This window comes from Juglans microcarpa x Juglans regia, chromosome 4D (assembly GCF_004785595.1).
Source record: "Juglans microcarpa x Juglans regia isolate MS1-56 chromosome 4D, Jm3101_v1.0, whole genome shotgun sequence".
Classification (NCBI taxonomy): Eukaryota; Viridiplantae; Streptophyta; class Magnoliopsida; order Fagales; family Juglandaceae; genus Juglans; species Juglans microcarpa x Juglans regia.
The window spans coordinates 2,766,681-2,784,603 of NC_054600.1; the positions used below are offsets into that span (position 1 = coordinate 2,766,681).

A 17,923-nucleotide genomic window follows, 5' to 3' on the forward strand; every position below is an offset into this window, starting at 1 on the left:
GTGATGCTTTGTTTTTGAAGACTAGATTTTGCTTGTGCAATCAAATCAATCATGCTCTGCTCCAGTACATATATAGGTGATGTGTGGGGCATTGGTGATGATGCCCCTGCTCTGCATGAGGCTTGAAAACATATGTGCTTCTTTGATTGTGTACACTTATGTTTTGGTTTGCTGTTGACATGCTATACCCTTTTACTCTACCTGTTCATAGTAGAATGGGTCATCGTTTTACCTATAACTTGCATAAGGAATCTTTAGGTTGTGCACATATGCCTCTAACATATATATACATATATAAAGGAATTTGATTCAGTTTCCTAATGCCCCCTCTAATATATATACGTATGTTGTGTGCAGCCTTATTATTGGGTAATGTATGAGCATTCTATGAACCAAAAGAGTCTGAGGTAGGAGCAATTGACAGGGGAATACCATAAGATTGCATGCAGATGTAAACTTTTTAGAGATCATTCTCCTGTCAATTTCTTTGACCTATATAATTAATATGTTATCTTAGCTTCTTATTTGCTATTTTTTGATGATCTTAAGTTGGTGAAATTGTTTGCCCTGTTGTTATGTTGTAACGACCAAGTTCTTTGTCTAGAATAGATTTGTTCTATAAAGATGTAATTTGTTTAAGCTTTTTGCTTGTCAAAACGGGTCAAAATCGGTTCCATTCCAGTTTCATTTTATCTTAGCTTCTTATTTGCTATTTTTTTTTATGATCTTAAGGGGTTGTTTGGAAATAAATCTCATCTCAATATTCTTAACTCATCTCATCTCATTCTCAAACATAATTCAAATACAAACATTTTCAAACTAATCATTTCAACTTTTTCAAACTAATCATTATAACTTTCCCAAACTTTTAAACAAAAAATAAAAAAAACAATTCGACTTTTTAAATCTCCAAACAAAAATAATATTATAAGACTATATTCTAACAATATTTTAATTTTATAATATTTTTTATTCAACTCTTTTTCACTCCATTCCCAAAACTCAAAAAATAGTTCACTTAGTTGTTATGTTGTAACTCTTTCAGGTTAATTAATCTTTTTATTTTATTAGAGATGAACTCTGTGAGTCTGTAAGCATTCACAACATTAGTTAAATAAATAGTGAATAGGGTTGAAGTCTTCTATCACAGCCCAGGCTGAGAAATTTAAACCCAATTTAACAGAGAAGACAATACAAGGTTGTGTTGGTTTCAGTATCTAGAACACAGGGTGTGATAGAGGCCGTAATTGGTGGTACGTACTACATGATAGATTATTATATTGTTTGTATTTTAAAGAAATTTTTTCCAAAACATTTAAGACGGCATTTGCTAATTTATTGAGAAGAATTTGCCATACTGTTTTGAAAAGCATTCTCTGTACGTAGTTTTCATTCAGTCATACAACTAATGCTATTTTGATATTAATGCATAGACAGAAACACCACATGCAGACAAGAAGATTATGTAAAAGAAAGATTTAAGTGCATGCAGAACCCTTGTGCTCAGGCTAATTCCTTAATCATAAAGTTCTCTTCACTCTTATCTCCGGTACGTACTACGTTTGCTTTAAACATATTCTAACGCTTTTCACAATTGTTCTGTTATTCATACTATATCATTTGCTCCGCTTATAGAAACTAGGCTTTCCATGTAAGGAATGATCTGCAACGAGAGTAATTCTCCATGAATTTGAAGATTCGTCATCTTTTTCCCAGAATATAATGTCATTCCTCCAATATTCTAATGGTCGAAAAACTCCAGTAAGAGGGCCAACCCCTTGAACAGCTTTGTCCAAGACTCCGTAACCCCATATTCATGCAACAACCATATATCCCACCACATTTGCGACCCTTCTTCGACTATAACTTTCCAAGAAATACCCAAAGCAACCAATTCATTCAACAAGAAATGTTCTAGATATTTATCATTAGGATACCCTATATCGCTACCATATGGCAGTGGAGTTTTTAGGAATACCTCATTGGTTATGTCAAATGACAAAATACCTTGCCAATTTGTATCATCATCACCCGATGCCCACCAAGTACCTATCCCATTCTGGTTTGTCCTCATACCTCTAGTAGAATCCCAAATATGACAAGGGACGCTGTCAATTTGTCTCCAAGAATTGGTTCTTAAGCTATATACCTCACTATGGTACATGCAGATTATCGGAAAGTATTGTTCTAAGTAAGAGTCAGGTTCGTAAAGTTGGAAATTCTTGATTATCTTGTAGTCGTGAGTTTTGGCATCAAAACCAAACCCGATGCCGTTAAGGACGACAAAATCATAATTGGAAGAAAGGCGGGACATGTTAGATATGGGGACAACCTTTGTTTTTTTAGTTGCAGGGTTCCATATTAGAGTATTATTCCAATTGCTGTTATCGTGAAGACAAACGAGACCATTACAAGAGCCCACGATATACTGTTGGGGTATATGTGGAGACTGGTTTGGAGCTGAAAAAGTGTTTGCTGAAAGTTGGCTCGAGAGTTGGCTCGAGCCAAGTTCGCTCGACAGACTGCTCGAGCGAAGGCAAGTCAGAGAGGTTCGCTCGACATCGCTCGACAGACCGCTCGAGCGAAGGCAAGTCAGAGAGGTTCGCTCGAGTCTCGCTCGACACTCCGCTCGAGCGAGACACAAACCCTAGTATTCGCTTGACACTCCGCTCGAGCCAATGTTCATTTGGCTGTTCGCTCGAGTCGCGCTCGACACTCCGCTCGAGCGAAGTACGCAGATTTTGCCAGATTAGCTTTCCAGCGCCACTCACTATATATTCATCATATTAGACTTGTGATGGACGGTCTCAAGCATATTTAGAGAGAACAATTGTCTAGTGAGTGCATATTGTGTGAGAGAGCAAAAAGCCCTAGAGAGTGTGAGTTGAGATTGAGTGATTGTAATCTCCTCTAGTTAATAAGATTTCTGCAGCTCTTGTGGACGTAGGCAATTTGCCGAACCACGTATATTGTGTGTCGTGTTCTTGATTGTGTTGCTTTTACTTTATTTGCCATCGTTGGTGTGTGTGCTTTGCATAGTATTTCACAACAACTGGTATCAGAGAGCCAAGGTTGGATCTGAAGGAGAATGATGGCTGGAGATAAAGTGAACGCACCCGGGATTGAGAAGTTTGACGACACTGATTTTGGATACTGGAAGATGCAGATTGAGGATTATCTTTATGGGAAGAGGCTCCACCTTCCACTGTTGGGAAAGAAGCCGGAGAGCATGACTGATGCTGAGTAGACCCTGTTAGATTGACAGGTGCTAGGTCTTGTTCGGCTGACCTTGTCCAGAACAGTGGCACACAATGTTAGTAAGGAGAGAACCACGGTGGATCTCATGACGACTTTGTTAGGTATGTATGAAAAACCGTCTGTGAACAATAAGGTGCACTTGATGAAGAAATTGTTCAATCTGAAGATGTTTGAAGGTATGTCTGTAGCCCAACACTTGAATGAATTCAATACGATCACAAATCCACTGTCTTCTGTAGAGATTGAGTTTGATGATGAGATCAGAGCATTGATTCTGTTGGCATCGCTGCCAAATAGTTGGGAGGCCATGAGGATGGCTGTGAGTAGTTCAGCCGGCAAGGCAAAACTGAACTACGATGACATACGTGACATGGTGCTTGCTGAAGAAGTACGTAGGAGAGACTTTGGTGAGTCCTCGGGTTCAGGATCTGCCCTGATTGTTGACAATAGAGGCAGAGGACATGGCAAGTCAAGCTCCAAGAGTAGGGGAAATAGCAAGATGAGATCTGGGCAGCAGATCACGTGCTGGAGTTGTGGCAAGTCGGGCCACCTCGAGAGAAACTGCAAGAATCAAGAAAGTTTTAATGATGCTGTGAATGTAGTGGCAGAAAAAATTCATGATGCCTTACTTCTTGCAGTACACAGTCCGATTGATGATTGGGTGTTGGATTCAGGCTCTTCGTTCCATAGCACTTCACATCGAGAAATCATGCAGAATTATGTTGATGGTGATTTTGGCAAGATGTATGCGGCTGATGGAGAGGCATTGGATGTAGTGGGAGTGGGTGATGTGCATATCACACTTCCAAACAGGAGCGTGTGGACTTTACAACAAGTCAGACATGTTCCAAATCTGAAGAAAAACCTGATCTCTGTGGGACAGCTTGATGACAACGGTTTTGCAGTAGCGTTCTCTGGAGAAGCTTGGAAGATCACTAAGGGTGCGTTGGTCTTAGCGCATAGTAAGAGATCTAATTCTTTGTATTTGACATCAGGATCCAATGATGTGCAGGGAAATACAAGAGTGCAAAAAGGCAGGCTTGATCGCGCGAAACATGTGAGGAAGCCAAAGGGAGTCAGCTTTGTCGTTCCTCATGAAAGTCTGGGAAAGTTGGCTAAGGTTGTCAAGATCGGTTCGAGACCGGATACTCCTGGTGCAGTGGGAGTTGTGAGTCGCCCTAAGGGTGATGTATGTGGAAGACTGAAGTCGGGCTTGACTTCAGGGCGTTTTCTAGCTTGAAGACGGGAGCTTTGAGCTACAGAGATAATAGAGCTTGGCTGGAAACAATGGCTGGCATGTGGAGACACAGTCTCCAAGTGGGAGATTGTTGGGGTATATGTGGAGACTGGTTTGGAGCTGAAAAAGTGTTTGCTGAAAGTTGGCTCGACAGTTGGCTCGAGCCAAGTTCGCTCGACTTCGCTCGACAGACTGCTCGAGCGAAGGCAAGTCAGAGAGGTTCGCTCGACATCGCTCGACAGACCGCTCGAGCGAAGGCAAGTCAGAGAGGTTCGCTCGAGTCTCGCTCGACACTCCGCTCGAGCGAGACACAAACCCTAGTGTTCGCTTGACACTCCGCTCTAGCCAATGTTCAATTGGCTATTCGCTCGAGTCGCGCTCGATACTCAGCTCGAGCGAAGTACGCAGATTTTGCCAGATTAGGTTTCCAGCGCCACTCACTATATATTCATCATATTAGACTTGTGATGGACGGTCTCAAGCATATTTAGAGAGAGAACAATTGTCTAGTGAGTGCATATTGTGTGAGAGAGCAAAAAGCCCTAGAGAGTGTGAGTTGAGATTGAGTGATTGTAATCTCCTCTGGTTAATAAGATTTCTGCAGCTCCTGTGGACGTAGGCAATTTGTCGAACCACGTATATAATGTGTCGTGTTCTTGATTGTGTTGCTTTTACTTTATTTGCCATCGTTGGTGTGTGTGCTTTGCATAGTATTTCACAACATATACATCTGTCTTTCTTGTCCATAATTCCAGAATATGGTGAAGGTAGCGGTACCTGCGCGAGGGATACTTGGAGAGTTTCGTTAGAAAGTGTGGAGACGACAAGTTTGGAGGTGATTTTATCACGCCGGTTAACGAGAAGAAGGGCATTATTGTTCCTGTTGGAAGGGGATTGAGTGTGGAGGAGGTGTTTATAGATGAAGGTTTGATCTGAAATGAAGGCGTACCAGGATTTGCAGACGCACTTAAATCGCGATAAAGAAATAACGGGCAGCCATAGCAGAATCTGTAACAAGAAGTCGTCTGGAAAGTCGTCGTTGTTCGTCAGCCTGGTTTCTTTACTTTTTTTTTTTTGTTTGAAAGGGCTTGGTTTCTTTACTTGATTGCAAGCTGGACTAGTTTGCGCAATATGAAGCATGAGCATCTACGTCTTCTTATTATAAAGCCAAGAGGTGTGAAAAGTAAATGAGAAGTTGGCGTAATAAATGTGCAAAATCACCCAACGTTAATGTTGTTTATGCTCATAAGGGCTTTCCCTCGAAATCTTCTCTCATTTAATGGATATGTTGTAATTATCATGCATGCATACAGATGGGCGCCGTTTATTTGGAAATTATATATAGTTGCATTTATGGCTGGCCATTCTTATAATAGCTGGCAATTAGATGGCGTGTGAAAATTTTTCTCTATTGAGAGATATCGATCGACTTGTATATAAAAAGGAAAAATGGTGATTAATTTTGAGTGTTGTGAAAAGATTGTAATTAACTTTTTGGGAGAGATTCTAATTAATTAATAATATTGTTTTACCCATACCCGAAACACCACAATTAATTAGCAAATCGGAAATACTTTTAGGGTATTGTAATTAATATTATATATATAGAAATGAATGCTATATATTAATCACCACATGATGCGCGCATGAGACACAAAATCAGTACTTAACATGCTCCAGTATTTCCCTCAAGATACGTATTACTCATGCCTGACCTACTTAATTCATTTTTTCTGTACAGTTTCTTAATATAAAAAAAATGATTAATTTACGATCAATTATATATATAGTGATATACATGGAATCGCTTCCATCTTCAAGGTTGGTATCTTACCAGAATAAATGGTTGATTTAGATCGCGTGAAAATATTGTTGAGAAACAAAGAACAAATGAAAGCAAAATTATGACAATATGGTGACACTTTCATGAGGGTATTTGTCCCACAAGTAGGTGATGAACAAATGGAATTGAATGCATTTATTTGTACACCAATGACCCCTATTTATAGGTCATTATGCACTGGTTGGCAAAAGGGCACATCCATTAGTTAATCAATAGTAACCCAAATGTCACAACCTTAAGAAGTGACACAACCTATTGACAAATAGTACAACCATTGGTAAACTAATGGTAATCCAAATGGCACAATCTTAAGAAGTGACACAACCTATTGACAAATGGCACAACCATTGGTAAACCCAAAGGTCACAAACTTAAGAAGTGACACAACCTTTTGATTAAATCAAAATGTTGTGTCTATTGACACTTCCTTAAACATCACCCTTCATGGGAACCATCACCATGTTAGAGTGTCATTCCAAGGGGTACACCGTTTGGTGATCACACCCCTTAGAATAACATCTCCCACTTGATCACACAAAACGGTGATGATCCAGTTGAGTATTTTACCTTGGTACCAATATAAGCTTTCCATTACTCAACTCTCATCTACTATTCTTGCAGATCGGCGTCAGAGCATAACAAGCCTCTACGTGCACACGTTTTTGTCATTACCTTATCTGATCGCAGCCTTTACCATATGTGCTCCCATTGATCACATATCAGGGGTGACTTCATTTCACTAAAAAGAAAAATTTAGTGAACGACATCAATTCTCCGTGACTGGATCAATAATTCATATCTCGTGATTGAATCAATTATTCATTTCCTTGTCACAATTGACGACTTGAGCCGAATACATAACACATGTATTGACCTGTATTGAATTTTCATTAAGTACTTCCTCTAGAGGCTATTCCTGAGGTTTTCCATAATCATCTTATCAACAACTTTGCAAATGATTAACCGTTTACTTGGGTAATCAAATCACATTTTACTAAAACTTTAGTGAATGACATTGAATTTTCGTTAAGTACTTACTTCCCTAAGTCTTTCATTAATCACCTTATCAGTGACTTTACAAATGACCAAAATTTTCATTTGAGTATCACCATAACTCCAATTTTTTAGGCGTATCCAAAATTTGCTGAGTTATGCATGTCGATCATGAGTTTGCTTCACCTAGGTTTCTCTCAATTCCATTCTAGTCACATGTTCTCTGAATTTCTCCAGAGATAAACCTTTGGTCATTGAATCTGCTACCATCTCGGTCGAGGAAATAAAATTAACCTTGATTTCACCTCTTTCTACTATATCTAAAATATAGTGATAATGCACATCAATGTATTTTCCCTTGAAACTTTGTGTTCCACTTTTTATCAAAGAAATGGTAGACTGATTATCATAAAACATATTGATTGATTCTGTGGATGTAGCCAAATTCAAGCTTTCAACAAAGCGTTTTATCCAACCGCATTACTCACTTCAGTACTACAAGGAATATACTATGCTTCTATAGTAGACTTAGCAACACAGCCCTGTTTCTTACTTAACCAAGAAACTGATGTTCCACCAAATAGAAATATATATCCAGTTATAGATTTTCTATCATCTATATCACTTCCAAAATCAACATCACTATAGTCGATTAATTCTAGATCACTATTTCCAAAGCGCAATTTCAAATTTATGGTACCTTGTAAATATCTTAATATACGCTTCACTGTTTGCTAATGTTCTTTACCTGGATTAGATTGAAATCTACTTACTAATCCTATTGCATGACAAATATCTAGTCTGGTACTTGTCATTGCATACATGAGGCTTCCCACAGCTTGAGCATAGAGAACTTTAAGCATTTCACTTATTTCCTCATCATCTTTTGGGCACATATTTTTATTTAAAGTATGAGTTTTGCAAACAAGCGTACTTAAAGATTTACAATTTACAATTTTCCATACCAAATCTTTTAAGCACTTTTTCTAGATATTTTTCTTGATCTAAATACAATAGATTTGAATTTCTATCTCTAAAAATTCTTATACCAAGAACATAGGCGGCTTCACCCATGTCTTTCATTTCAAATTTAGATTTCAAGAATTCATTTGTTTCATGTATCATATCTAGACAATTACCTGCCAGTAATATATAATCAACATACAATGATAATAATGTTAATTTATTATCATTTTTCTATATGTATACACAGTGATCTAGTGGACTCATTTCATATCCCATTTCCAAAATGGTTTGGTGAAATTTTAAGTACCACTGTCTTGAAGATTGCTTAAGTTCATACAATGACTTCCTCAACCTGTAGACTTTCTCTTCCTGTTCTTTAATTTGGAATCCTTCTGGTTGAATCATAAAGATATCTTCTTTTAATTCACCATTAAGAAAAATTGTTTTTACATCTAATTAAAGTAATTCTAAATTCATCCTAGTAACAATGGACATGATGATCCTTACGGATGTGAACTTCGCCATGGGCGAATATGTATCCACAAAGTCTACACCTGGTTGTTGAGTATATCCCTTGATCACTAACCTTGCTTTGTACCTTTCCAAACTACCATCAATTTTAAATTTTCTTCTGAGAACCCATTTACAGCCAATAGTTTTTCTATCTTTTGGAAGATCTGTTAACTCCCAAACATTGTTTTTGTTTATTGATTCTATTTCATCTTTCATGGCCTCAAGCCATTTATCTGAATCAATACTATTGGCTGCCTCAGAAAAATTGTCATGATCATTATCTAAATTTTTCAAACTGTTATTTAGTGCATAATGATCTTGAAATAATATTGATGGTCTTTTGGATCTTTTACTCCCACTGTCTCCAACATCAATACCTAAAGATTGATTTTCATCTGACTTTCTTTTATTTTATTATTCTAGATTTGAATAATATCAAAATTTTCATTGTCAGACTCTGTGGAGATCTGTTAATTCTTTAAATTATTTAATAAATCTATCTGATCAACATGAGTAATAAGATTCGTATTTTTCAAGAAAACGACATCCCTACTTTCTATCAATCATCTTTCATAATGATAAAATCTGTATTCACTTCCATTTTCTACATACCCAATATACCTGCATTTTCAAGTTTTACATTTTATCTTTTAGTGGCCTTGGGATAAGCACTTGTACCTTACAACCCCACACTTTGAGTTTACTTAAGTCTGGTTTATGTCCCGTCCATAACTTGTAAGGTGTAAGAGGTTTCGCTTTAATTTCAACTCTATTCAACATATATATATGTATATATATATATATATATATAGCAGTCGATAATGCTTCACCCCAAAAACGTTTTGGTAGATCAGCATATGCCATCATCGATCGCACCATATCCAATAGAGTTCTATTTCTCATTTCTGCAATGCCATTTTGTTGAGGTTTATATGGCATGGTATAAATGTCTTATACCATTCAATTTGCAGAAATTATCAAAAGCTTCAAATTCTCCTCCTCTATCACTATTCAAACTTTTAATGGGCCTACCCAACTGAGTTTCTACTTCTAATTTAAATTTTTTAAATTTCTCAATTGCCTCAGATTTATGCTTGAGTAAGTAGATATGCCCATATCTTGAATAGTTATCAGTGAAAGTAATAAAGTACTCCATTCCTTTATGGGTTTTTGTTTTAAAAGGTCCATAAACATCATAATGTATAATTTCTAGTAAATCCATGGATTTTCAACTTTTTGAAAAAGATTTACTACTCATTTTTCCTTTGATACATGATTTACATATATCAAAATTATCTGAGTTTATTTGTGGTATTAATCCACTTTTACACATTCTGATCATCTTATTTTTATTTATATGACTTAATCTTAAATGCCATAAATATGCACAATCTGCAGACAAAATCAAATACTTAGGAATAGGTACTTTATTGATATCAACATTCAGTACATATATTTATTGATATCAACATTCAGTACATACATATTGTGATCTTCCACGCCTTTCACTGACACATTGCCCTTACTTATTACAACAGTTCCAGACTTAAACTCAACTGTATAGCCTTTCTGATCTAGTACAGACACTGATACTAAATTCCTATGAATACTAGGTACATATAGAACATCACTAAGTAAAATAATGGAACCATTCACTTTAGATTTACATGTATCTTGCCCCAAAACATCGCAGTATGTATTGTTGCCCATATACACTCTGTGCTCTCCTGTTTGTTTATATTCAAGTTTGACAAATATATCTTTGTTCCTGCATATATGTCTTGTTGCTATAGAGTTAACCCGCCATGAATCTATCGCTGGTTCCACTTACATTACTTCTGAGATTGTCATCACAATTTCCTTGCTTTCTTGTGCTTTTCCTTTATTAGGACATTGTGATTTGTAATGACCATTCTTTCCATACTTAAAACAATTTTCAGAAAATGGTTTATTCTGTTTCCTTTTTAACTATTTCTTTTTCTTAAACTGTTTTGGCTTCATCTTATTCTATGTAGAACGCTTGTCCTGAGCCATCAATAAATTGGATGATTCACCACTTTATTCATTCTCTTTCAAGTACTAACAGTAATAGAAGCGATATGATTGTTACTTCATTTATACTGTGTGTTAAAGAAGTAATAATGTGATCCCAAGATGAAGGAAGACTATTTAGTATGGTTGTAACTTGTATTTTATCAATGAGAGGATGACCGGTATCATGTAATTCTTTTACAATTAACTCCATTTGAAGTACATGATCACCAATATCATCATTCTCTTTCATACAAGTCCGGTTATACTTATCGAATAATAACTGTATATAAGTATCCGACCTTAAACCATATTTTGCTTCAACTGCATCCAAAATTTCTTTAGTAGTTTCATAGTCTTCAAATAAATGAATAATGTGATCACTTATGCAATGTAAAATTAAAATTTTTGCCCATGTATTATGTACTATCCATTTATCTATATTTGAAACGCTGCTTCCATTTTCACTTTCATAATTTTCTATAATTTCTTTACATGGCTTTGGTGTTGTTAATGTGTATAAGGTCTTTTCGTAGGTTAGAATAAAAGTTATATGCCTTTTCCAGGCCCGAAAATTTCTTTCATTCAATTTTTCTATCTCCGAGAGATCAATACTTTTCTTCGGTGCCATGAATAATAAACCTTAAAAAATTAATCAACAAGAAGAATATAGAAATAATAAATGTGTACTATTTAAATACAATAGTTCAACTGTGAAAAAATTAAAACTATTACAAACTTAATAGTAATAATAACCCTTTGGATTTAAGCCAAGGTGGTAGCCTAGAAATTCTCCTATTATATTTTATATAAGGAGAATAATGAAAGTGACGCCCTGATCGAGGATATCCACGAACTTTCCTTGATATTTTACCTTTTTCAAAGAATTTCTAGCTATAATTTCAGCTAGCAGGTGCTTTGTAATGCTTTGGCTTGAAATTTGGAGCACAACGGCTTTTGAACGGACCAAATCGGGCTTGAAATGATCTCAAATGGCCCGATTGAAGAAATCTGTCACAAACTGGTTCAGGAAACTAAAGAAACCGGTTCAGCGGGTTCAAATCGGGTTTAGGAGAAAATCGGAAGTTGGCGGGTCGGTCAACTGTTTGGTTAACGGCTCGGCTCGGAGAACGGCTTGAATCTTGGCTCAGAGAACGGCTTGATGGCTTAGCTCGGTTTGATGGCTTGGCTCCAAAATTCGTCCTTCAGAATTGGGCAAAACGACAATGTCCTTTTTGCCCTTTTTATCTTCTATTGGCTGAATGACAAAGTCGTTTAACCAGGATAAGTTTGAAAAAATATTACCGTTGGTACCGTTTCGTCCACATTCTTCTTCCTCGCGCTGGACTTTTCCAAAACAGACAAACTGGGATCTTCACTTCCGTCTGGCGAAATGGTCACCGACTTTGAAGATTCCGATGTGCTCCCGAGGTCCACGAAGTCCAGCAGCGGTGATAAACTCCGACGATCCCCCGGAACAGTTACAGTAGGTGATGAAAAATGCACTATTTCTTTGTGTAAAAATATTTCAATAATTTTCTTCAAAATAATAACAACTTACAAGATTTTGAAGATTCCCAGTGTATTCTAGACCCCCCACAGTGATCTGAAAAAGTTTTTCTCTCGAATTTTCAAGCAAGCGAAGATGATTTAATATGCAAGTGTGGTTACCAAACCAAGCACTTGCCTATTTATTGTCTTCACAATACGCGGAAAAATTCCCTTTGTCATGACCAGGCTCTTGATACCACTGTAGAGAAATAAATAACAAATGGAAGCGGAATTATGACAATATGGTGACACTCCCATGAGGGTATTTGTCCCACAAGCTGGTGATAAAAAAAAAATTGAGTGCATTCATTTGTACACCAATGATCCCTATTTATAGGCCATTATGCACTGGTTGGCAAAAGGGCACATCCATTGGTTAACCAATGGTAACCCAAAGGTCACAACCTTAAGAAGTGACACAGCCTATTGGCAGAGGGCACAACCATTGATAAACCAATGATAACCCAAAGGTCATAACCTTAAGAAGTGACACAACCTTTTGACTAAATCAAAAGGTTGTGTCTACTGACACTTTACTAGTCACACACAACCTTTTGATTTTTGTCTATTGACACTTCCTTAAACACCACCCCTCATGGAAACTATCACCATGTTAGAGGGTGTCATTTCAAGGGGTACACTGTTTGGTGATTACACCCCTTAGAATAACAAATATGTTCTATTAGCAGCATTCATACTTTTTTTTTTTACCAAAATAATACAAGTAACAAGCATGCACTCAAAATACTTTGCGTCTTATGAGAGTCAACTATTTAATTCATTCCATAAAAGTTTCAGCAAATTTGCGATCAATGTTTATCTAAAGTTAGCTCAATTAGTGGAAAGAGATTGATTTATACTTCTATCCACTCCAATTTTCTTTTGTTGATATGATTAACAACCACATGTTGGATCATATAAGTGAAATGAATCTAAAATTCTATCTTAAGACTTATACTATGTGAATTCAATATGTTTATTAGTAGAGCACATATTACAAATATTCCATTTTAGTCTCTAAATAACGAGAAAATATTGTTATATTACTACAATGCTAATTATGAGAATCTTATATTTTAGTAAACTTTTTAGAACCACTATTCAATTCTTGAAAAAACCGTAATAAATATAGACTTTTAGATAAAAAAAAAAAAAAATGGTTTTCAACATTATTCTTTTTCTTGAAAAAAATTTAATAACATATAGGCTTTTGAAAAAAAAAAAAAAAAATCAGGTATAGCCCAACCTGAATTTTCGGGTTTCAAAACTGGTCTCATCCAAGTTTCGGTTCGGGTCATAACCCAGGCCAGGTATACTCGGGTAAAAAGCCTTAAGACGAAGATTGTGTTTTGGATGCTACGAGGGATGTTATTGATTGTGTTTGTAAATTTTTTTGTTATATTAATTAGGTTTGATTAGGGTTTCATAAGGGTTCAATTTGGATTGGAGGCGGAGTCGAGGCCCAAACTATTGCCCCCTGTGCATGCGAGGGAGGGACTGCGGCCCCCCATTTAGGGGGTGTTATTTAGGCACCCCTACTCCTAGATTAGAGATTAGTATGTATGATGTAGCACTCCTATCCTATCGCAACATGTTATATAATTGTAATTATTTATTTACACACTAAATATAATTGACATGACATCTTATAATAGTGTACGTGAAAGCACTACATGATTGTTCTGTAAGAAAATATAATAATTATGCGGATTATAGGTGGGTTCGGCCCATTAATGCACTTGAATGACACCGAGTTGCATGCGCCTTATAACATAAAAGAACAAATTAATTTAGTCAGATGCACTAATGTTTTTATTTTGTTGAACAAATTAATTTAGAGATGAACTCTGGGAGTCTGTAAGCATTCACAACATTAGTTAAATAAATAGTGAATAGGGTTGAAGTCTTCTATCACAGCCCAGGCTGAGAAATTTAAACCCAATTTAACAGAGAACACAATTGGTGGTACGTACTACATGATAGATTATTATATTGTTTGTATTTTAAAGAAATATTTTCCAAAACATTTAATTAGACGGCATTTGCTAATTTATTGAGAAGAATTTGCCATACTGTTTTGAAAAAACATTCTTTGTACGTAGTTTTCATTCAGTCATACAACTAATGCTATTATGCTATTAATGCATAGACAGAAACGAAACACCACATGCAGACAAGAAGATCATGTACAAGAAAGATTTAAGTGCATGCAGAACACTTGTGCTCAGGCTAATTCCTTAATCATAAAACTCTCTTCACTCTTATCTCCGGTACGTACTACGTTTGCTTTAAACATATTCTACGCTTTTCACAATTGTTCTGTTAGTCATACTATATCATTTGCTCCCCTTATAGAAACTAGGCTTTCCATGTAAGGAATGATCTGCAACGAGAGTAATTCTCCATCAATTTGAAGATTCGTCATCTCTTTGGTAGAGGGGTCATACAAGGCGAGTTGTCCATCATCTTTTTCCCAGAATATAATATCATTCCTCCAATATTCTAATGGTTGAAAAACTCCAGTAAGAGGACCAACCCTGAACAACTTTGTCCAAGACTCCGTAACCCCATATTCATGCAACAACCATATATCCCACCACATTTGCGACCCCTCTTCGCCTATAACTTTCCAAGAAATACCCAAAGCAACCAATTCATTCAACAAGAAATACTCTAGATATTTATCATTAGAATACCCTATATCGCTACCATCCGGCAATGGAGTTTTTAGGAATACCTCATTGGTTATGTCAAATGACAAAATACCTTGCCAATTTGTATCATCATCACCCGATGCCCACCAAGTACCTATGCCATTCTGGTTTGTCCTCATACCTCTAGTAGAATCCCAAATGTGACAAGGGACGCTGTCAATTTGTCTCCAAGAATCGGTTCTTAAGCTATATAGCTCACTATGGCACATGCAGATTATCGGAAAGTATGGTTCTAAGTAAGAGTCGGGTTCGTAGAGTCGGAAATTTTTGATTATCTTGTAGTCGTGAGTTTTGGCATCAAAACCAAACCCGATGCCGTTAAGGACGACAAAATCATAGTCGGCAGAAAGGCGAGGCATGTTTGATATGGGGACAACCTTTGTTTCTTTAGTTGCAGGGTTCCATAATAGAGTATTATTCCAACTACAGTTATCGTGAAGACAAACGAGACCATTACAAGAGCCCACGATATACATCTGTGCTTTCTTGTCCATAATTCCAGAATATGGTGAAGGTAGCGGTACCTGCGCGAGGGATACTTGGAGAGTTTCGTTAGAAAGTGTGGAGACAACAAGTTTGGAGGTGATTTTATCAAGCCGGTTAACGAGAAGAAGGGCATTCTTGTTCCTGTTGGAAGGGGACTGAGTGTGGAGGAGGTGTTTATAGATGAAGGTTTGATCTGAAATGAAGGCGTACTAGGATTTAAATCGCGATAAAGAAATAACGGGGCCATAGCAGAATCTGTAACAACAAGTCGTCTGGAAAGTCGTCGTTGTTCATCAGCCTGGTTTCTTTACTTTTTTTTTTTTTGTTTGAAAGGGCTTGGTTTCTTTACTTGATTGCAAGCTGGACTAGTTTGCGCAATATGAAGCATGAGCATCTACGTCTTCTTATTATAAAGCCAAGAGGTGTGAAAAGTAAATGAGAAGTTGGCGTAATAAATGTGCAAAATCACCCAACGTTAATGTTGTTTATGCTCATAAGGGCTTTCCCTCGAAATCTTCTCTCATTTAATGGATATGTTGTAATTATCATGCATGCATACAGATGGGCCGTTTATTTGGAAATTATATATAGTTGCATTTATGGCTGGCCATTCTTATAATAGCTGGCAATTAGATGGCGTGTGAATAATTTTCTCTATGTAGAGATATCGACCGACTTGTATATAAAAAGAAAAAATGATGATTAATTTTGAGTGTTGTGAAAAGATTGTAATCACCTTTTCCGGAGAGATTCTAATTAATTAATAATATTGTTTTACCCATACCCGAAACACCACAATTAATTAGCAAATCGGAAAATTTTTTAGGTTAGTGTAATTAATATTATATAGAAATGAATGCTATATATTAATCACCACATGATGCGCGCATGAGACACAAAATCAGTACCTAACATGCTCTAGTATTTCGCTCAAGATACGTATCACTCATGCACGACCTACTTAATTCATTTTTTCTTTACAATTTCTTAACATAACAAAAGGATTAATTGATCAATGGCGCGCATCATTAAATACGTACGATCAATTATATATATAGTGATATACTTAGAATTGCTTTCGGTTCATATCTTCGCAAAATAAATGGTTGGTTTAGGCCGCATGAAAATATATACCACTAGCAACATTCATACTTTTTTTTAGGGGTGTTAAATCGTGTTAGGGTCAATTCAAACATGACCCGTTAAGCTTATTGTGTCAAAATCTCAAACCTTAACACGACTCATTAATATAACGGGTCGTGTCGTGTCAATCCGTTTTGACCTATTAGTGAATACTACGAAATAGGTTAACACGACTCGACCAGACCTGTTTCAACCCGTTTATGTAAATCCACCGTTTATGTAAATGGATTGAACAGACTCGAAATTAACCCATTTGACCTGATTAAGTTTAGCATAATTTTATATAAATGTTAAAATCACAATATCTATAAAAAATATAAAATAACTACAAGTCTAAAATCACAATCCAAACAATAAAAATATCGAAATTAAAATCTCAATAGTTTTACTTTTAGGTCTAAGGGTATAATTGTAACTTTAACTTTCTTAACAGATCATAACGGGTTATAACGGATCAAAACAGGTTGACCCATTATCAACCCGTTAAGCAATCGTGTCTTAACGGGTCAACCCGTTTTGACCCGAACCCATTAAGACCAAACCCAAATCCGTTATTATCATGTTGTGTTCGTATTAGATTAACGACTCGTGTCACATAATATCACCCCTACCTTTTTTTGTATCAAAATAGTACAAGTAACAAGCATGCGCTCAAAATACTTTGCGTCTTATGAGGGTGAACTATATAATTCATTCCATAAAAGTTCCAACAAATTTGTGATAAATGTTTATCTAAAGTCAATTCAATTAGTGGAAAGAGATGGGTTTATACTTCTACGCAGTCCAATTTTCTTTTGTTGATAACATCAACAGCCACATGTTGGATCATATAAATGACATGAATCTAGAATTCTATCTTGGGACTCCTATTATGTGAATTCAATACGTTTATTAGCAGAGCACATATTACAAATATTCCATTCTAGTCTCTAAATGACGAGAAAATATTGTTATATTACTGCAATGCTAATTATGAGAATCTTATATTTAAGTAAATCTTTTAGAACCACTATACCTAGTGGTATATCATCATGCAAAAGTATCGTCCCACTAATTGGTGAATTACTTTGACTGTTTTCGATGAACTTTTATGAAGATTTCAAAAATATTAATATTAAGGTAATGTAAGATAAAACATTACATCAACAAATCAAGCATTAATAAAATCCACAAGACCTCGGCCTTGGC

At 36.2% G+C, this 17,923-nt stretch overlaps 1 protein-coding gene across 1 annotated transcript; it reads right to left on the reverse strand.

Annotated features, from left to right (window-relative positions):
- Positions 1 to 14,718: 14,718 nt before the first annotated feature.
- On the reverse strand, positions 14,719 to 15,600 carry LOC121259588 (F-box/kelch-repeat protein At3g06240-like). Its single transcript, XM_041161221.1, has one exon. It carries the CDS (start codon positions 15,598 to 15,600, stop codon positions 14,719 to 14,721), a length of 882 nt encoding a protein of 293 aa, XP_041017155.1.
- Positions 15,601 to 17,923: the final 2,323 nt, after the last annotated feature.